Source organism: Schistocerca piceifrons, chromosome 5 (genome assembly GCF_021461385.2).
Source record: "Schistocerca piceifrons isolate TAMUIC-IGC-003096 chromosome 5, iqSchPice1.1, whole genome shotgun sequence".
Classification (NCBI taxonomy): domain Eukaryota; kingdom Metazoa; phylum Arthropoda; class Insecta; order Orthoptera; family Acrididae; genus Schistocerca; species Schistocerca piceifrons.
In genome coordinates this window covers 539407938-539429963 of record NC_060142.1, presented here as the reverse complement: position 1 = coordinate 539429963, position 22026 = coordinate 539407938, and the positions used below count along the sequence as shown (strand labels likewise).

Sequence of the window (22026 nt, the reverse complement as noted above, 5' to 3'; positions counted from 1 at the left end):
CCAGCAAAAAAGGCCAATGTCGACATTGGCCCTTCTTACAACAAATGTAAAGTAAGAGGGATGGCCAATGTCAAGATTGGCCCTTTTATGATGATTGGGAACTTGATAAAACAATTTGAGGCTTACATCTTAAAACCCCAGTATCTCTTGTCCTATGTGGCTTAGACATTGGCCATTATAACATTATGAAGAGCACATAAAACTATATGGCGTAGACCAATAAAACCAATTTTGACAGATATTGACATTGGCCCTTTTGGAACCAAGCCACAGCATTATTAAGCAAAGATGAAAATTGGTAGTTCAAAACTGTAGAGTCTTTCTGGGAGCCAACTGAGGATCTGACCACTACTTAGTTTTACAAAAGATGATGTGTCCGTTTAAGAGAGAACCATCAGCAGCTGGTTAGCCAGAACAATGAGAGAAACTACAGCAGACATGGTACAAGCTCTTTCTCCTGAAGCAGGCCAGCATTATAGATTCATTGCAACAGAGACTAGTGTGTGGTTGTTCTAGAGGTACAGGGGACTGAGAGTGGGAGTGCAGACAAACAGATCCTCCAAGGATGTTAGGTGATCATAAGAAGTTTATTTGGGAAAAGAAGAGTTTATATAAAAACTAATTATCAGCTAAGTTACCTCAAGGTAGACAAAATTACCAGACATTCAATCAGGAGTTAAGAAAAGGAATGAAACCAGAAAAGAACAGGGTATGGGAAAAGGGATGCATTCAAATTGAGAGTTTAATAGGAGGATCACAAATGATGGAGGCATGGAGGACAATTACTGGTATGAAGAGAACACCAGTAAAACAAAGCAGTAGACAACTTAATTCCTTTAAGAGAAAGGGAAAAGCATTGTACAGATCTTCTAATTGAAGATAGGCTGAAGTACACAAAAGAGGAAGAAGGTAAGACTGAAGAAACTCTTCGAAATAGGACCATTACAATAGATGAAGTAAACTGTGCATTAGCTAAAATGAAGAATGGCTGATTACCTGGTCCTGAAAATATGCCTGTGGAATTATTGAAAGCTGGAGGACACCGTTTGAAGAAAAGAGTAATGCATGTCACGAACAAGTGTTGCCAGTGGATTAAAATTCCATTGTATTAAAATTTCATTGTGTGGAAATGATATATGGTTTCCGTTTTCAGAAAGATGAGTAGAAGAGACACTACCTGCTATAGAGGAATGCATGATGAGCTGTTTATATGGCAAAATTATGTATGAGAAGATACAACAAGATGTTGACAGACATATTGGGGAAGGTTCAGATACACATAACAGATCCTACAGATAACCTCTTTATTTTACAAGAGCCAACAGAAAAAATTTAAAAGCTGTAGGGAAGGAGCTACGCATTGCCTTTGTAGATTTAGCAAAAGCTGATGTCATGGTTTCCAGAGCAAACTGTGGGAAGTTACGGAAGGTAATAGATGTGGATGACCATCTTTTGCAGATTATTATTGAAATTCACAGAGGTAAAAAGGTACAGGTTAAAAGAGGGTCAAATTATGGGAACTTATTAATATCACAAAGGTGGGATAAGGTTGCAGTATGTCATCCATCTTGTTCAATTTATATGTAGAACTGGCTCTAAGAAGAAGGAAGAACAGCTGTGGAAGAATGAGAATCGTTGCTAATGAAGTACAGTTATTTTCATAAGTTTTGCTGATGACTGGGCTATTCTAGCACACGATGAATATGATCTCGAGTTCATGGTACAACTTTTGTATCAGGAATGTAACAGGTGGGGACTACATTTGAGTCTAAAAAAAACCGAATATCTGGTAGTGAATAGTGACAAAAGATTTGAAGTACATGTCACTGGCAGCACAGTTATGAGACAGGTAGAGGAATTTAAATATCTGGGAACATATACTGAAAAAACTGGCTTACTATTGTAGAGCAAAAAAACAGAATACAACGAAGCAAAAAAGTATGAGGGTGTATGAATTCTTTTTGGTGGTACAAGAACATTGCTAACAGTAGTAAGAAAAGAGTGGGTAGGCTAATGGTTGAATCTGTCCTGTGCTATGGACTAGAACTATGGGTTTTAAATGGTGAACTCAGAATGTGGTCAATGGCTATGGAAATGGATTACTTATGAAGGAACACCAGAATATTAAGAATCAAAGAAAAAACTGATGATGGTGAAATAAGAGTTAGTATGAGGGCAAATGAAACAGTGTTTGATGGAATTGAAAGAAAATAAACTGATATGGGAATTTCTTGAGAACGCCAGATTATTGGTGGCCAAAGAAGACGTTTCAATGGAAACCACCTGGCACATGTAAATGTGTCTGAGCATGATGCTCTTGGAAAGATCACATCAACAAATTAATTGAGCACTGTGGTCTATGCAAGGATGATGCTCTGATTAGTGAAGCTTGGTAGAATATTACAGGAGTACAGAAAAATGTTGGTATTAATTGATCTTTGTATTAAATAATCTTGTAATAATAATAATAACAATAATAATAATAATAATAATAATTACTGTTATTATTATTATTATTATTATTATTATTATAGTATGCCTGTGAATGGAAAAGTGTAGACAAGTGGCATGGGTGATACCCACAACATATATGGGGAGACCCGCAGATGGAAGTGTTTATCTCTGAGAGACAAGTAAGCCAGCTGGGGCAGTTTTAACACTGAGTTTAACCACTGCTGACATCGACATGCACCTCTTGCAGTTTCTGTGTGCTCTGTCGTCACCAAGCGAGGTGGCGCAGTGGTTAGCACACTGGACTCGCATTCGGGAGGATGACGGTTCAATCCCGTCTCCAGCCATCCTGATTTAGGTTTTCCGTGATTTCCCTAAATCGTTTCAGGCAAATGTGTACCCCACTCATGGTTACTACAGATATTGGAAATATACAAAGTAGATCCTAAATTGATACAGTTCCTAAACATAGTAATGAAAAACTGGAAAACCACACTTAATATCCAAACAAATTCAGATAATATCACATCACAGCCAGTACAGATTAAGCGTGGAATATACCAAGGAGACTCATTAAGTCCTTTCTGGTTCTGTCTTGCTCTGAACCCACTATCCAACATGCTAAATAATACAAATTATGGATATAATATTACTGGAACATACCCACACAAAATCACACATTTGCTATACATGGATGATCTAAAACTACTGGCAGCAACCAATCAACAACTCAACCAATTACTAAAGATAACAGAAGTATTCAGCAATGATATAAATATGGCTTTTGGAACAGACAAATGTAAGAAAATAGCATAGTCAAGGGAAAACACACTAAACAAGAAGATTACATATTGAGTAACCACAGTGACTCCATAGAAGCGATGGAAAAAACAGATGCCTATAAATATCTAGGATACAGACAAAAAATAGGAATAGATAATACGAATATTAAAGAAGAACTAAAAGAAAAATATAGACAAAGACTAACAAAAATACTGAAAACAGAATTGACAGCAAGAAACAAGACAAAAGCTATAAATACTTATGCTATACCAATATTGACCTACTCATTTGGAGTAGTGAAATGGAGTAACACAAACCTAGAAGCACTCAATACACTTACACGTTCGCAATGCCACAAATATAGAATACATCACATACATTCAGCAACAGAAAGATTCACATTAAGCAGAAAGGAAGGAGGAAGGGGATTCATTGACATAAAAAACCTACATTATGGACATATATCTAAAAACAAAGATGATGTGACTTAACAAACGAAAGCGCTGGCAGGTCGATAGACACATAAACAAACACAAACATACACACAAAATTCAAGCTTTCACAACAAACTGTTGCCTCATCAGGAAAGAGGGAAGGAGAGGGAAAGACGAAAGGATGTGGGTTTTAAGGGAGAGGGTAAGGAGTCATTCCAATCCCGGGAGCCGAAAGACTTACCTCAGGGGGAAAAAAGGACGGGTATACACTCGCGCACACACACACACACACACACACACACACACACACACACACACATATCCATCCACACATATACAGACACAAGCAGACATATATGCGAGTGTATACCCGTCCTTTTTTCCCCCCTGAGGTAAGTCTTTCCGCTCCCGGGATTGGAATGACTCCTTACCCTCTCCCTTAAAACCCACATCCTTTCGTCTTTCCCTCTCCTTCCCTCTTTCCTGATGAGGCAACAGTTTGTTGCGAAAGCTTGAATTTTGTGTGTATGTTTGTGTTTGTCTATCGCCCTGCCAGTGCTTTCGTTTGGTAAGTCACATCATCTTTGTTTTTAGATATATTTTTCCCACGTGGAATGTTTCCCTCTATTATATTAACTACATTATGGACAGGTAGACAATTTAAGAAAATTCTTTCTAGAACGAGCAGAAACTAGCAAAATACACAAAGCAATCACTCATATAAATACATCGGCTACACCACTGCAATTTCATAACCACTTCTACAACCCTTTAGATCACATAACATCAACAGATACGAAGAAAGTAAATTGGAAAAAGAAAACACTACATGGCAAGCACCCGTATCATCTAACACAGCCACACATCAATCAAGACGCATCCAACACATGGCTAAGAAAAGGCAATATATACAGTGAGACAGAAGGATTCATGATTGCAATACAGGATCAAACAATAAACACCAGATATTACAGCAAGCATATTATTAAAGATCCCAATACCATTACAGATAAATGCAGACTTTGCAAACAACAAATAGAAACAGTAGATCACATCACAAGTGGATGTACAATACTAGCAAATACAGAATACCCCAGAAGACATGACAATGTAGCAAAAATAATACATCAACAACTTGCCATACAACATAAACTAATAAAACAACACGTTCCGACATACAAGTATGCACCACAAAATGTACTGGAGAATGATGAATACAAATTATACTGGAACAGAACCATTATAACAGATAAAACAACACCACATCACAAACCTGACATCATACTCACCAATAAAAACAAGAAATTAACACAACTAATCGAAATATCCATACCCAATACAACAAATATACAGAAGAAAACAGGGGAAAAAACTGAAAAATACATACAACTGTCTGAGGAAGTCAAAGACATGTGGCATCAGGATAAAGTTGACATTATACCGATTATACTATCAACTACAGGAGTCGTACCACACAATATCCACCAGTACATCAACGCAATACAGCTACATCCAAACGTATATATACAACTACAGAAATCCGTAATTATTGATACGTGTTCAATAACCCGAAAGTTCCTAAATACAGTGTAACATATACCGTACGGTTAAAAGGAAGTCACGCTTGATGAAGGTCCGCGTCACTTTCCATTTTTAACCAGACCTAAGGTCTGAGAAAAATATAAATAATAATAATTACTGTTATTATTATTATTATTATTATTATTATTATTATTATTATTATTATTATTATAGTATGCCTGTGAATGGAAAAGTGCAGACAAGTGGCATGGGTGACACCCACAACATACATGGGGAGACCCGCAGATGGAAGTGTTTATCTCTGAGAGACAAGTAAGCCAGCTGGGACAGTTTTAACGCTGAGTTTAACCACTGCTGACATCGACATGCACCTCTTGCAGTTTCTGTGTGCTCTGTCGTCACCGAGCAAGGTGGCGCAGTGGTTAGCACACTGGACTCGCATTCGGGAGGACGATGGTTCAATCCCGTCTCCAGCCATCCTGATTTAGGTTTTCCGTGATTTCCCTAAATCATTTCAGGCAAATGCCGGGATGGTTCCTTTGAAAGGGCACGGCCGATTTCCTTCCCCATCCTTCCCTAACCCGAGCTTGCGCTCCGTTTCTAATGACCTCGTTGTCGACGGGACGTTAAACGACACTAACCTAACCTAACAGCCTCTGTCATCAGCTGCTTGCAGATGCCATGTGTTGTACTCATCCCTGTGCATGTGTCTGCGATTTTGGAGTTTCTGATTCCCTGTAGGGTGACTTGCTTGCTGAGTTTTCATTTCCTTCTGTGAGGTTCTGGGGTTCTGTTCCCAGGCTTGTTGTTGACCCACTGTTCGCCCATACAGTATCTTGTCCCGGTAGTGTTGTTTAGCAGCATTGTCATACTAATACAGAGGCTAAAGTGACGACAGAGGACATTCTTTTGCTTGTGACACTTCTATTTTTTTCCCTTCCTTTCATTGTTAATTTTGGAACACCATGGACCTGGAATTTCTGCATTGCTGGCAGGGACAGTTTATACCTACAGGAGCAACAGCCTGGATAACTAAACCAGAATATGGAATTGCTTCATGCCCATGCCACACAGGTGGCAGGCCATGCACCCGCTGTGCAATTTTCTTCCTCATCCCTCATTTTCTGGTTTCATTTAGTCTATAGAAATTTGGGAAAATTGCATACACTGGTTCTTGCTGCGCTGTTGGGTAAGGTATACCGTAGAGCCAGTTGATGAAGCCACCTTCTTGTTGTCCAGCAGTTTGTGATTATGAGACGTTGTGCAAAATTTTGAGTCCTCCTCTGAGCCCAAGAAACTTCACTTTGATGAAATCTGTTGGTTGCTTACACAGTATTTCAGACATTAAACCCACATGGTAACAGCATGATTACAGTCTCAGCAGCACCACCACAAGTGCCCTGGGCAGTCATGTACGGCTTTGATTTCTGATTTGCAGGGTCTCTCACAGAAGTGTTGTTTTGAGTGTCCAAAATGTGTCACCTTGTACACAGACTTGCTGATTCTGAATGTGATAGTCTGGTTAGCACCTGATCCTGAGGTCCAAATTAGGGCATTGACCTTGCCCGAACAGTCTTTAGCCAACATTGCCAATATTGTGGTACAGCATGACCTTACGGTGGTGGCGAGAGACATCCTTTCCAACAGTTGGCAGGTGTAAATGATAAACCATCCCTGATGCCTGTAGGGTTCCCCAGGTGGCCTTCCCTCTCGCCAAGTTGCTGCTTGTCGATGATTTCAGTTCATTGGTGCTGTGGTGCAGCCGGTCTACACCTGTTTCAAGCTCGGTGGTTTTTCATTGATCGTAGTATCATAATTCTCATCCACAACAATTTTTGGTCCCCGGCAACACTCTCCTACCACTCATTGGGTGAGCCAGTGGTCCTGCCCCAGTTGTCTGCCCATGTTCAATAAGATTGCTCAGATACCCATGTTAACAAGATTGCTCAGATGTGGAAGCTACGTATGGTTTATGCTGTCAAGTAGGCCACTTAGCAATGAGAGAGTACTTCACGGGAAGAGTCTGACAACATTTTACTTTGTCCCACACACATCTCGCAGAATGATCACAACAAGAAAATTTGAGCAATTAGAGCCAGTACAGAGGCTAAACGACAATCATTCTTCCGACACACCTTTTGTGAGTGGAAACGGGGTACCAGTTAGTGGTACCAGGAGTACCCTCTGCCATACACGATCAGTGGCAGAGTATTGGATGGGTGATCAGTTGAATTTCAGGTAGCCATGGGAGCAATGGCCAGCCCTATTAGCTTCAGTACGTACAAGCTCTTGGGCTGCTCAGCGTTGCAATGGCCGCTACATCAAGTTGTCATATAATAAGCTGTGTATTCCTTTTAGGGTTCAGTTCTCAGTCTTTGCACACTACAAGAAAGTGGAACAGCAACTGATGTTGTTAGAGGCAATTCCCTGCAGGCACAAAATATTTTTGGTAAACACTTTTTCTGTTTTTGGTTTTCTTATAGTAGATGTAGTCTGTTTAGTGCCTAAGTCATTCTTTTTGTATTACTTTCATAACAAGCTATTTGAGAATATCTTGGGTTGGACAGAAAATTTCTTGGGATACATTTCTCTTAAGCCATCGGTAATTCCTAAAGTTTATCACCCTCCCCATCCCCAATTCTCTTCCCCAAGTGCGACAGTGTAAAGGCAGAGTTGCAGCGCTGGCAGGATCAGGGTGTTGTTTCTAACGTTTTGTCAAATCAGTGGGCCACCCCATCGGTGGCGATTCAGATGCCCGATGGTTCAATGCACCTTTGAGGTAATTTTAAACAGACAATAAGTCACAGTGTGTCGTGGATTCTTGTCTAGTTCTACAACTGGAGGAGTTGTACAGGCTCTACATGAGAGGAGCATTTACAAAACCTACGTATGATTTTCCAATGTCTGTGGGAGAACAGCTTTCATTGCAGGCTAGAAAAGTGTTTTTTTCTCCTTAAAAGTGCATTTTTTGGGACATGTGCTAAGCAAAGATGTAGTTCCTATGGAAATTGCATCAAAACCATTGCCCACTTACAAGTGCCTGAGAACCTAAAGGAGCTTTAGTGTTGTTTTCTTTTTTCTTTACTTATTTAAAAAAAAATGCTGTCTTTCGCATAGTGTAATTATGCACATTCCAAGTTAGCAGATAGCAATGCCCACCAGTTGCAGAGATAGACTCACTTTCTCAGTAATTATTGCTATGACATTCGTTATTGCTTGACCGCTCAGCATGCAAATGATGATATCTATTACAGCTGCTGGTGGGGCTTGATCTGGAGTTTGATTGGCCAAAGGCTTTTGTGTTTGCATTGGAAGATACCTTGTAGCAAACCTTGTTGGAGTTTCTGTTGATGGCACAATAGGTCATAAACACCACGACCGCTGACCTGCTTATCTGGAAAGTCATTTTAGCTGTCCAGGTGGATTGACCAGAGTGTGTTTGCATTGCATGAGCGCAGATCTGGTGGGGTGTACAGTTTTTTCTCCTCCATGATTGACTCAACATTGTCCAGGGTGTGCTCTTGCTTGCCATGGAGGAACAAAGCTGTTGGTTGTTGCATCCTTGCATACTCTAGCTGCTGCATGTGTTGCACTAAAGTATGATTCATATGAAGGCATTATGTCATGTCTACTGGCTGGTGATGAATTGTTACATCAAACATCTGGTGCTGATTCTAGAATTAATAGAAATATTTGTCCAATAATTAGGAATGAGATTAAGTTTATTGCAATGGATGGCCCTGTATTAAGGGGCCTATGCACAGAACTAGTCTGTGCCACTGTACCAGGTTTCTTCTTGTCCAGTTCCAGAGCACCCTGGTACAGGATGCACATTGATTTTGCAGCTTTGTTTTTGGGAAGTGTGTGGTTGTTGATGATCGATGCCTTGTCATGCTTCCCGAAAACAGTCAAGTTGTTCTCTGCATCACTGACTGCCACTGTTCGCGTGTTGTCAACCATTTTTTCAAGGAGTCTCCCAGGATCCTCATGACTCGCAACAGTGAGCAATTTGTGGTTCAGGAATTTGAAGACTTTCGCCCATGCGACAGTATTCTGTATCTGACTACCTCCCTATTTCAACCAGCTTCTAACTCAGAGGTGATGCTCTTTGTGCATATGTTCAGGACCCAAATGAAGTCAGTGTCTTCTCTTCCTGTGAAGGTGCATTGTTGAGTCTCCTGGCTATCTATTTGGTGATGCCAGTCAGTGGGTGCAGTCCGGTGGAACATTTGCATGGACGCTAGCCACGAGATCTTTGCGATTTGTTGCACACTGAAGCTCATGCCCCAGATCACCATGGCCTACCATATTTTGGCCAGCAGAAGGGGCAACAGGGTTGACTGTGACGTTGTTCCAGTGGTGTTCTTCACCATTTATGCTCCCTTCGCTTACAGCCATCCTTCCTTTGCTTCAGCCTTGGGCCCCAGCGAGGTTCCCTTCTGTGCCTGCTGATGAAGAGCTCATGGATTTTGAGTCCTCCACCACCTGCTCTCTCTCCTCTCCTCTCACAGGTGAATGTGTCCTCACCAACACCACTGCCAGTGGAATAACTGTTGCATCAGCCTCCACATCCTTCTGCCCCACTGGTGGAAACAGTGGAATTGACCTTTCCTCCTTTGGTGGTGTGTCTGCTGTCCAGGTCTCTGGCATTCTCTCCAAGTCTGCACCGGAGGTTGCAGGCCAAACTAGGCCATTTTCGACCCTTCTGGGCCTTTCCAGGGGGAAAGTATGTATTATGCGTGTCTGTGGACATTGCGATGGAGGCATTTGAGCTGGGGTGAGTTGCACAGATGACTGTTGCAGGCAGCTGCCATCGAGAGCACACATGATGCATTGTATGGGCAGACCTGCTTACGAAAGTGTTTACCTGCATTTAAAAGTAAGGTGGGTGGGGTAATTCTGACATTGAGTTCAACGCTCATGGTCTTCGTCTTGCACCTTGTGCTGCTTCTGTGTGCTCATTCATCAGAACCCGCATGCTTTGTGTTGTGTTCAGCCTAGTTTATGTTTTGGTGCAGTTTTTGACTTTCTACTTTGCAGTAGATTGACTCTCGCACAATGAGTTTTCATTTCCTTGTACAGTGTTCTGTTCCTTGGCTTGTTGTTGTGCCACCGCCAGCGTGTACAATATCTGTTGCCAGCAGTGTTGTTTAGCGGCATTATCACATTGTAAAGATACTATAATAGTAGTAATAATAACAACAATAATAACAATAGGAGACGAGGTACAGGCAGAAGTAAAGCTGTGAGGATGGGGCGTGAGTCGTGCTTGAGTAGCTCAGATGGTAGAGCACTTGCCCACGAAAGAGAAAGGTCCCCAGTTTGAGTCTTGGTCCGGCTTGCAGTTTTAGTTTGCCAGGATGTTTCAATAATAATAATAATAATAATAATAATAATAATAATAATAATATTTGTACCAATCACTTAATTTCACTGTAACAGTTGTAAAATTGTCCAGACAATGTTTGTGCTCAGTACCACCAAAGATCCCAGTGATGCAGTATTATTTGTAGGTGTAACCTACCAAGTGTAGACTGGGATGTCTGTGTAATGCATTTGTTTTATGCTTCCCCCTACAACTAAAAGTTCAAAATACCCCTGGAAGTTCCAGCGTACTAGAAACTTGAGATATCATCAACCATAACGAGGAAGCCTACAGCTCACCTGAGGAACATGCGAAACCTACACTCTGAGGTACCAGCACCTCGTTATTTCTTTTGTTTTCCAACAGTACATAAGAATGGAATACATCTATCAGCAATTATGAATACTATCATTTTGGACAGTGCATTGTGCAAGCACTTGCAGAACTGTTGAAATCATTTGTTGGGCACGGTGTTTATTGTTTAACTTGTTAGAGACATAGAAGACAGATACCTCAATAGGTAAGATTAATTAGCAAGCTTTAATGTAAATTTAATATTTACTCATGTGCTGCTAAGAAATTAAATGTCATTACCAGTGCATTTCAGTTCACAGATTGTATGGTGAGACTTCAATAAGGGCTCTCAGACTACCTACTTGCACTAAAACAGACAATATTCTTGAGAAGTCAGTGAGTTTTCCATACACTATGTGATGTCACCAGAAGTAATTACCAATTTGTATGTATGAATGTTTTGCAGAAATAACAGATGGAATCGTGTTTCTAAAGGTTGATTTTTTTCAGGCTGAATCAGTGAAAACCTTATAGTGTGACAAAATATCAGGGAGGCCCAGGATGAATTTTCATTAGTGTAAATGCCATCCACAAGGCCATAAAATTCCTCATGGAAATTGAGAAAATTGATTGACATCTCCTCCTATGACAAACCCCCCCCTCACACACACACACACACACACACACACACACACACACACACACACACACACATATCTTATTGATGGCCCAATAGTCTGCCCCAGCTCACTGTATTGACCACAAAACTTAGGCCACGAGTGATTAGAAGCACCTTCCAACTGAAGTGTAGCGACTGACAACTGCCTTCAGCGAGAATACCAGTAATGAGACATGCATGAAGAATGTATTGTGGAAAAATGTAATTGGATAGACAAAAAAATCTACTCAGCAAGCAGTGGAAGGATAACACACACACACATATTTGTAAAAGATTTCACTTACGTAAGCTTTCGGAGCCAGTGGTTCCTTTTTGTGACAGAAGGGTTGAAAGACAAGGAAGAGGGGTGAAGGAAAATGACTGGAGAGGATTAGGAAAAGGGATAGACTTTGTAAAAAGTCACCCAGAGCACTGGGTCAGCAGAGACTTACCACATGGGATGAGAAGGAAGAAGATGAAAGAGTCTTTCCTTCTCGTCCTATCTGGTAAGTCTCCCCTGCCTGTGGCTTCTAGGTGACTTTTCCAAACTTTACCCCTTTTCCTAAATCTGTCAACCCTTCATCACTCTTCCTTCCCTTTCAACCCTTCAGCCAAGAGGAGGAGCCTCTTGTTCTGAAAGCCTGCACACATAAAACATTTTTATATATGTGTTCTCCTGCTGCTGCTTAGAGTAGGATAAATGTCTGGAATTCCTTCCCTATGGGGTCATCTCAAGGGAACTACAAACACATTATATCAATCCTTTAACCACCATAAAAGATTAAAGAAATAATTTGTTAGAAGAGAGATTTTATAGATGCACGGCATTTGCTATTCCATAATAATGCTAACAACAGAGCTGGTTTTAGATACCTCACTAGTACTGTTGTCATGTTCAATTCCATGGGAATAATTTTACTCCATGATTGCTTTGTAATCCAGGACAGAAAGAGTGTCAGCATTTGTTGTAATATCATCTGTCAGTTTTATTGCAGATATAGATTTTGGCTAACAGTACAGCTGTGGATGTTCATGTAGACTTGACGTAATTATAACAACATATGTTCCAAAATAAGATAGACAGGTACAAGCATTATTCCAACTCTAAATGTAGACTAATGCTTGCACATGCCTAAGTTATATTTGAACGTGCGTTGTAATTATATTGAGTCTACATGACGACCTGTAACACACTGATGATAGCTGCACTGTTAGCTGAAATATAGATTTGCAATATGATATGGCAATTGATGCTGACCTGCTTTCTGTCCTGGTACTATCGTGTTGTCCTTGGAGGGGATAGAGTATCTGAAAATTTCAAAATGCTAAATGGTAGCTTCTCAAATAGGAAGTTGATAGTGACTGATGATTTATGAAACAGTTTGGTTGTCATGTAAGGAACTACTTAAATAAAATAAATCATTGTTGATCTCGCTCCAAATTGTACTTTCTTAATCACTTTTGAGATTTCAATGATAGATAAATAGCAGCAGTCCTCTTTTCTGCATCAGCTATGGGGAGTTCTTTATTCCATATAGGCAACATGATCATCCCCTTCACTGTGCAATGGTCAGTTACTACAGGGCTGGCTGCTGAAATAACATTCTTTACCTGGTTCCAACTTCAGACTGTTTTTGTAACACTATTTCGTCAAACTAGCTCCCAAGTGTGTTAACCTTTTGTGTGATTAGATATTGAGAGAAACTAATTACATGATTATAAAACTTCCTGGCAGATTAAAACTGTGTGCCTTACCGAGACTCAAACTCGGGACCTTTGCCTTTCTCAGGCAAGTGCTCTACCATCTGAGCTACCCAAGCACAACTCACGCCCCATCCTCACAGCTTCACTTCTGCCAGTACTTCATCTCCTACTGTCCGAACTTCACAGAAGCTCTCTAGCAAACATTGCAGAACTAGCACTCCTGGAAGAAAGGATATTGCGGAGACATGGCTTTGCCACAGCCTGGGGATTGTTTCTGGAATTTTCACTCTGCAGCGAAGAGTGCACTGATATGAAACTTCCTGGCTGATTAAAACTGTGTGCTGGGCTGAGACTTCTGTGAAGTTTGGAAGGCAGAAGAAGAGGTAATGGTAGAAGTGATGCTGTGGGGATGGGATGTGAGTCGTGCTTAAGTAGCTCAGATGGTAGAGCACATGCCCGCGAAAGGCAAAGGTCCGGAGTTCGAGTCACGGCTCGGCACACTGTTTTAATCTGCCAAAAGTTTCATATCTGCGCACACTCCGCTACAGAGTGAAAATTTCATTCTGGTTATATGATTGTACTTCCAAAAGAATTTGAATAGACGGTTGTGCAGGATCTTCATTTGGGGGGGGGGGGGGGGGATAAATTTTATGTAACTTGGTGAAATTACTGAAGGTGGCCAATATTGTCTCCACCTTATGATGTAGCCTATGCTTGGCTGGCATGGCTAGATGGTGCTCACTCAGGTGTGCTTGTTTGCACGTAGGTTGTGAAGTGAGAGAATGTATGTGTGATGGCTCTCTTTACTTGGGGCACCACACATCACCCCTTCGTTGTGAAGTAGCTATCCACTGTGTTTCCACAGCTGCGGGAGGCCATGCACCATTTAGGTTGCAGTTGGCAAATTGTGGAGAATAGGGCTGCTTCATGTGGCTTTGCCATGTGGATTGCTGTACTGGAGAGTCTAAAGATAGCAGTGTTTATGAATTTTGGCCATGAAATGGCTAAAACACCACTATTAATATGCTGTAGAGAGAACTGATGTCCTCTGCAGAGTGAGCGCATCTGAGCCAGAGTAATAACTGAAGCCACTGAAATTGGAATTAATGATAGTTTTATAAAACAAAATGGGAGCTGTCAAATTAATTCTTCATGGCATCTCATACTAATCACAAGCATGTTCTATCAAGATGCTCGTTACAAGGTAAAAGGTTAAACCTGACTGATCATAACAGGATGCTCTAACATTTCTGTCCAACCAACTTGGGGTATTCAGTGGCGCAAGGGGGGAAACGTTTTCTCTATCAGGACCTATAAAGGGAATCATATGATTAGTTGACACTATATCACCAGTGTATGTTGACAGGAAAAATTTTGTTGTAACACTACACTTCATCAAATAACTTTTCCAATTGTAAGCAAAGAAATTTTATATTGCCAGCTGAAACGTTGTCTTGTATTGGAAATTTATGAACATGTGTTCCTTAAGAATCTGTTGCCCAGAACAAATGTCATTTAACCATTGTATAGTGTTTGTTGTTGATTTCAGATGTAACTCCCTTGATTACTGTAACTCTGTTCCTTCTGATCTAAATGTTGTGGATTTTATTAAAATCCAAGAACCTCTCACTTATTGCAACTCTGGTACTGTACATTTGCAACATAATTTTAAAATTAAGAGCCTGTGATGGTTGAAAATTTTCACTGTACATTTTCATATTAGGTAGAGATGCTTACCTAAAGAACTTCTCTTATGTTTCATTGTATTTTTTTTTATCCTCTTTAGTGTTCCCTGAGGATGAATACATAGTGGAATATTCTCTAGAGTATGGTTTTCTGCGACTTTCTCCTGGAACAAGGCAAAGACTAAATATACCAGTCAAAATTGTGACACTAGATCCAAACAAAGATTCCTGTTTTGGAGATGCATTCAGCCGTTTCATCTTAGATGAATTTTTGGGTTATGATGATTTGCTAATGGCAAGCATCAAGACACTGGCTGAGCAGGAAGACAATAAAGGGTATCTGAGGTATGATATTAACTTAATGTTGCATAAATATCTTCAGTTGTAAGTATCTTTTAATGTAAATAAACTTTTTGTAATAGTTGTCTAGAACCATTTTATCCATCTCCAATTTACATTTCACAGAACTGTGATTTGAAGTTTTATTGGCACATAGAAAAATCATGTATACATATGCAGTAATGGAACAGTGTGCTGGATCCAATCTTGATAATATTGTTTTTGTGCTTGTATTGCTGTGCGTGTCAGATCAGTCTTAACTATAGTGCAAAGAAACAAGTTGCTAATACAAGAGCAGGTTTATGTTTCTTTTTCTGTATATTTATGGTTATTGGGAATCACATTGTGATATGAAAAATAATTATTTGACAGCACGAAAGACAGAAGCAGTCTCACACTAACTGTGGAAAATTCTCTAGCTTGAGGAGCAGGAATATCATCACAGTAGAAGAGGGGTAAGAAGAGCAAAGTGTAATGGGGCAGAGTGCTATAGTTGCTATGGAGGGGTGGAATAGCTGCTCTTCTCATTGTCAAGGACTGTAAAAATCTCGATTTACGGCTGAGTTGAAAAGTAAAAAGTAGGCTTTTAACACCTAGTAGGAAAGAGAAGAAAGGATGCTGGAAATTTAAAATTAGATCTAAAAGTTACATTTTTTAAGTATAAAATGCAAATGTTATTTTAGAGCAGAATGTTAGTGGAGTGCAAAATAAGATCAATTTTTGAAGGGCAAAACAGTTGAAAACGTACCATAATTGGTGTGAACAGTGAAGGGAATTTTCAAAGAAGTAAAAACTGAACTTTAATCGTGACTCTTGCATTAATAATATATACTTTCAGAGAACTGCTAATGACAGAGAGAATTTCCAGGGTGTGTTTAAAAAGTAGCGTAACAGGCAAACCAAATGAAAGCATACAATGACACTTCAAACACAGTCATATTAACGAAAAAGTGAAACATAGATCAGTTATCTTTTTTGTTATCGTAACTTTCTCTCCATCATTTAACCCTTTGATTGCTGGGGACGTGTAAACTCGTCATGCCTCGCCGTTCCTCTGGCACGCCTGACGTGTATACTTGTGGCCTTGGATGTGTTTACGCTTCCTGCGCCACCAGCCTGCCCACTGCTAGGGAAGAGTTTAGGTGCTCTGAGTCACAGCTCCCTGAGCGCTACAGACGTGTATACACGCAGAGCTGTCTTTCTGCTCTGCTCTTCCAGTAGCTGTTCGGTAGTCTGACTGTATAGTTCGAGAGTGCATGTATCTTTGTTTGCTGTGTTCCCGCTGTGCAGAATTCAACTTAGGTTCCTGTATTTTCGTCAGTTTTCTTGTTTTCTATGTGAGAAATGTCACGTTGCAGTGCTTGCACAAATAAAGAAATCCTACTTATGCTCACTAAGAGCGACAGTGAGTGTGAATTATCTGACATTGCTAACAGTGATGAATCTTGAATGGAATTTCGAAGCTGTAGTCCTCAGCCCTTTACGTTAGAGGAAAAGAATTACAGTCAGCAGTTCTTCTGAATCCGAGGAATCAGGAAGTGCCAGTGAAACGGTTTGGAAAAGAGCGCGCTTAAGTGACACATTTGACTAGAAAGAAACAGATTTCCAACCGTTAAACCATTACTTCGATTACTCGAGTTCAGTACACAAATGTCAATTAGATACTAACCAAAGCATTCTTTCAATTTTTGTGATATTTATGTCTCAAGAACTGTTGCAATTTATTGCAGGTGAGACAAATCGTTTTTATGTTTACACCAGAGAAAATACTACAGAATCTATGAATTTTCGACCGTCAAAAGTGGAAAGGCACTGGATTTGAGGAAATGTATTGTTTTGTTGCTGTTTGCCCTAACGGCGCAAGTTAAGAAGTAAAAATTGAGTGATTATTGGTCCAGAGATACACTTTTGAACACACCAGTTTTCAGCGAAATTATGTCCTGAGACCATTTTTGTCTACTTCTGGGAATCTTACACTTCAGTGATAACTCTGCGAGCACTGGAGGCGACAGTCTATTTAAAATTAGGATGATTGTTGACAAAGTTTGTAGGACGTTTCGTAATTCATTCTGCCCACATCACAAGCTTTGTATAGATGAAAGTCTCTTGCTGTTCAAAGCACGATTATCTTTTAAGCAATTTATTCCAACCAACCGAAGTAGATCCAGAATAAAGACATTTGTACTGTGTGACTGTCAGAGTGGGTATATTTTAGATTTTATTGTATATGCACGTGCAACAACAGAAATTGGGTTCCACAATTTGGGAAAGAGTGGCGACGTAGTGGCAACTCTTATGGGACCATATTTAGAACAGTGTCATATTCTATGTGTCGATAATTGGTACTTCAGCCTGGACATGTTCCTCTGGCTTCACAACCATGGAACAGCCGCATGTGGCACTGTGAGACCTTAACTTTTCCCGGCGAATTGAATGTTCAAATAACTTACGGGTTTGCTGCCGGGTGACGTCGTCGACCACTGCCAATATTTCGACAGGAGCACGCCCTGCCATTCTCAAGGCACAACTGCAAGGAGGAAGCAATGTGCAAGGGAATTTAATACCTCGGTTCACAGAGGAAAAACAAGGAAGATACCACACAGAACAAGTAACCGCAGAGTCAACACACAACCAAAGATAACTAACATCAGAAATATCGATAGTGACTATTAATCAACAGGTGAGGTAGCACTAATTCTGTCCCTCTGTTTTTTGATGAGAGACAGAGCCGAATTCCAAGCAGCATTTAAACAAAATCCAAAATAGTTTGATTTAAACAGCTTCCTTAATAACTCTATCCCAATAGCTGTACGTGCAAGCCAGAATCTCCATGTTGTTGTTTTCCATAGGATGACCGATGTCAAGGCAATGTTCTGCAATAGCGGATTTGCTCATCTGTTGTAAGCATGTGTGACGCTTATGTTCAATACATCGGTCTTCCACAGTCCTGATTGTCTGACCAATATATGACGTGCCACAACTGCAAGGAATACCATAGACACCAGCCTTACGCAAACCAAGATCATCTTTTACGGACGCCAACAGGGCCTTAATCTTAGAAGGTAGTTGAAAAACACATTTCACATCACATTTCTGCAAAATATGGCCAATCCTGTTGGAAATGCTTCCTACGTAAGGCAAAAAGGCCGTAGACTTAGATGCCACTTCGTTGCTATTGTGTGGTTCCAATGTTTGCATGTTGACCCAACACAAACAGTTGAAACAGAGAAGAAGGAGACTGACAGAAATACTGGTGGAGGGGGGGGAGGGGGTTTGGAAGGGGGGGGGACGTTATATATTGTAGATTATATTTCGAGTATGGGTGCAGTTGACTGTTGTGACATGTTACTGAGCTCAGTGGGTTCAGTGCATAAGACTGTGAAATGGTATAAGAAATATTTTTTTCACATTTTGTATTTATGCATTCTAAATGATCACGCTCTCCACCAGTCGGTAACAAGGCGAAAAATGGCACTCACAGAATTTCACCTTTCTCTCATAAAGGAGATTGTAGAAAAATATGCTACAGAACGGAGAAAAGCTGGTAGGGGAAGGTGCTACGACGATGAGAATTGTCTGTGATTCACAGGGAGGCATTTTCCAGCTGTTATCATGAGTGAATATTCGCAGAAAAGTACACTAATGCACAGATGCGTGGTTTGCACAAAACAGAAAGTGCACCGGGAAACTAGATACCAATGCAAAACTTGCGGCGTTTCATTATGTGTTGTACCCCACTTTGAGACTTATCGTACAAAGACGCATTACTAATCGTTGGGAACTAAATCTGAGAAAATCTATTGACGCTTCTAAATGAATAACAAAAAAGGGCAAAAATTTAAAAAATATAAAAAATCTATTTTTAACTTCGCCAGTGCCGGCCCAAAGCCCGGATTGAGTAGAAGGATGTCAAATGGATGCAACAGGTGTAAAATTATACAAACGAAGCCTGACTTCTTCATATGTAGCAGTTTACTGGCAAATGAACGGACTTGGTGATTGAGATGGCGCAATATCTGTACTGTGGCAAATGTGATTACACCGAGAACATTGCACCAGTATAACAAAAACCATATATTTAATCTGTGTATGATACATTTAAATTATTAGCACATAACATGGACAGTTATATTCATTTATCCTTAGTAGTACAAATGTAGATCACATTCGGTCAACTTGTATAAAACATGTTTTCCATAACTGATTTAAACACTTTTGATCAACGAGAAACAACATGCCAAAGTTAAAACTCTTTTCTCAGTGCGCTTTTTCTTGCTACTTTGCCTATGTTGTTAGCGAATATTGAATATTAAACTCATTGTTCTGGGGAGGGTGGGGGAGCTTAAAATTTGTTGTTCGAATGAGACTGGCTTTGAAGCATTAATAGAAAATGGTATTTGAAAAATAAGTATTGAATATACCCTGCTTTCGTCTTTTCAAAAATCAACATCTTTTTAACTAATTTGTAAATAATTGGAAAATAGTAGGGAAATAAAATTTTTTATTCCTTATCATTGTGCAGTCAATCTATCTCACTCTAAATTTCATTTTCATCATGCGTTCACACTACTAGATATGCTAACCCGAAGTTTACAATGTTTTCGGGCCTGATTTTCACGCCCAACTTTCATTCCAGTTGTACAGCTTGGTATGTTTTACAGAGCGTAGTTTTTTTAGCAAAATCGGAATGAAAATACCAAATTTTTGATGTTTTTACAAAATCTTCAATTTTGCACGTAATTAATTCGGTATTGAGAAGTACTATGAAATTAAACTTTATGTTTAAGAACCTTGTGTTGTGAGGTTACTACATGCCAAGTGTCACGTTCGTCATAGCATTAGTTCAGGAGATGCAAGAAGCCAAACTTCGAAATTTTTTCGGGCGCTCTCTCTCTCTCTCTCTCTCTCTCTCTCTCTCTCTCTCTCTCTCTCTCTCTGTCTCTCTTTCTCTCTCTTCCCCCTCCCCCCCCCCCCCCCCCCCCCCCCTCCTACAATTTTCTGGCTCAGTATGGCTTGTAAATTTTTTTTTCATTATTATTCTTAAGAGAACATACAAAGTTGTACAAGATGGCTAAACTTTATTTCTTTACAAAAACTATTGCCTGAGATATTAAAGCTCAAAGTCACCAAAAATTCATGCTGGCTCTGCACGAGTCGTATTCAGCTGAGAAATGTTCAGCACAGGGCGGGTTGGGCAGCCTGGGCCTATCTGGTCCGGGCAGTGGCTCCGAGGGACAGGCACGCAGCGCAGGTAGACGTATTACGCCGCAGGCCGTGGCACCTCAGCGCACCAAGCAGGTGGCGCGCCTCCAGCAGTCAAAGGGTTAAACAAAAGACTTGTATAACACACTTACAGACCACCTTCTTTTGCATACTCTTCTTCCAGGGGTGCTTCTCTTCCAGAACTGCCTTGACTGTTGAAGTGAGGTGTGCCTAAGTAGATTTCTTTGCTGCTTTCAACTGAGCTTCTGAAAATTTTCTCTCATAACAGTCTGTCTGCAGACTGCTGTGTCATTTCTTCTACTGTTAATGCACTTGAAGTATCTGTGTTCATGTTTGGTCTAAGCTCAGTTTCATTTTTCTCACTCATACTAATTACTCTTTCTGTTGGAGCATTGCTTTTTGGAACCAGTAAAACTGTCAGCGTGAGTTTTGAAAGAAAAGGATAGTTTTTTACTCCTTACATATCTCAAATATCCGAAATGTTGTATCAAAATTTGTCAGTCTTATCACTTTCACACGATTCAAAATTGCCCAACTGGTATTTAGAAAATTCTTATTCGATAGACCCTGATTCTTTTGAACTTAAGATATGTGGGGATTTGGTTAACATATACTGAAGACAAGAAAAAGTTTGAGATTTCATAGCGCTAACTTCAGCTTTGTTTAAAAATTCATTAACAATGGGAATTTTTTCTTTTACATATTTGCAGCTACTTATATAGCATTCTCTAACATCCAAGTAAAACTTTGATATAGGTATGTTCTCTCCAATAGCAAGGTCTTGGTTGTCCTTTTGATTTTTTCAATCATTAGATTTTAAGCTTGATACGGAACAGCCAGGAATGAGGAATTTTCTGTGAAGCTTATGAGTAACTGGTTGCTCATGCTGCAAGAACACATTCACACAAACAAAAACTGGAAGCAGACTACTCAAAAAAGTAGATAGAGTTTGGTAACAGGATTTTGAACACAAAATACTGCTCTTTGAAACAGAGCAAATTTTTCCTTCTCACTGGTTTCACTGAATAATTTTTTAATGTTTCCCACTGTTCAATGACATGGTTAACAGCATTAAGAAGAGAGAGGCATCTGGTAGACATATACTTCAAGATCTTTTGAGGCTTATCCCATACAGTAATTGACATAGTATAAAAGCTGCCTGCCTTTTAGAAATTTTTTTGTGGGGATTAGTATATGTCTATTACAAATTTTTCAGTATTGTGGATGGAATTCATTCCCTGTTTTGCCGCTAAATGTATCAGATGACATGCACAGCTCTGAACATATAACAAAGGCTGCTCTGTCTTAATAAAAGATATGACTCTTTTGAAATAGCCAGCATCGTCTAAGCATTGGTACCTGAGAAGGCAATGCATTTCTTTCAAGGAATGTTCATTTCTCGTAATTATGTATTTAATAAATTAAAAATACCTTCATCTACGTTTACTGTAGACTCTTTCACAGATAACATCACTGTGCTTGTTTTCTAATTTCTGCATTGAAAAAAGACACAACAGTTGAACAGAGTTATGTATCATTCATATCGGT

The 22026-nt window shown here is 39.9% G+C and overlaps 1 protein-coding gene across 6 annotated transcripts in view; it reads left to right on the top strand.

Moving 5' to 3' along the window:
- The window catches only part of LOC124799274 (membralin), a 520037-nt gene that overhangs the window by 124044 nt on the left and 373967 nt on the right, over positions 1-22026 (top strand). For all 6 annotated transcript variants that reach the window (XM_047262841.1, XM_047262842.1, XM_047262843.1 and 3 more), the window contains exon 7: positions 15018-15261. In XM_047262841.1, the coding sequence (XP_047118797.1) occupies positions 15018-15261 (244 nt within the window). The remainder of the gene's footprint in view (positions 1-15017; positions 15262-22026) is intronic.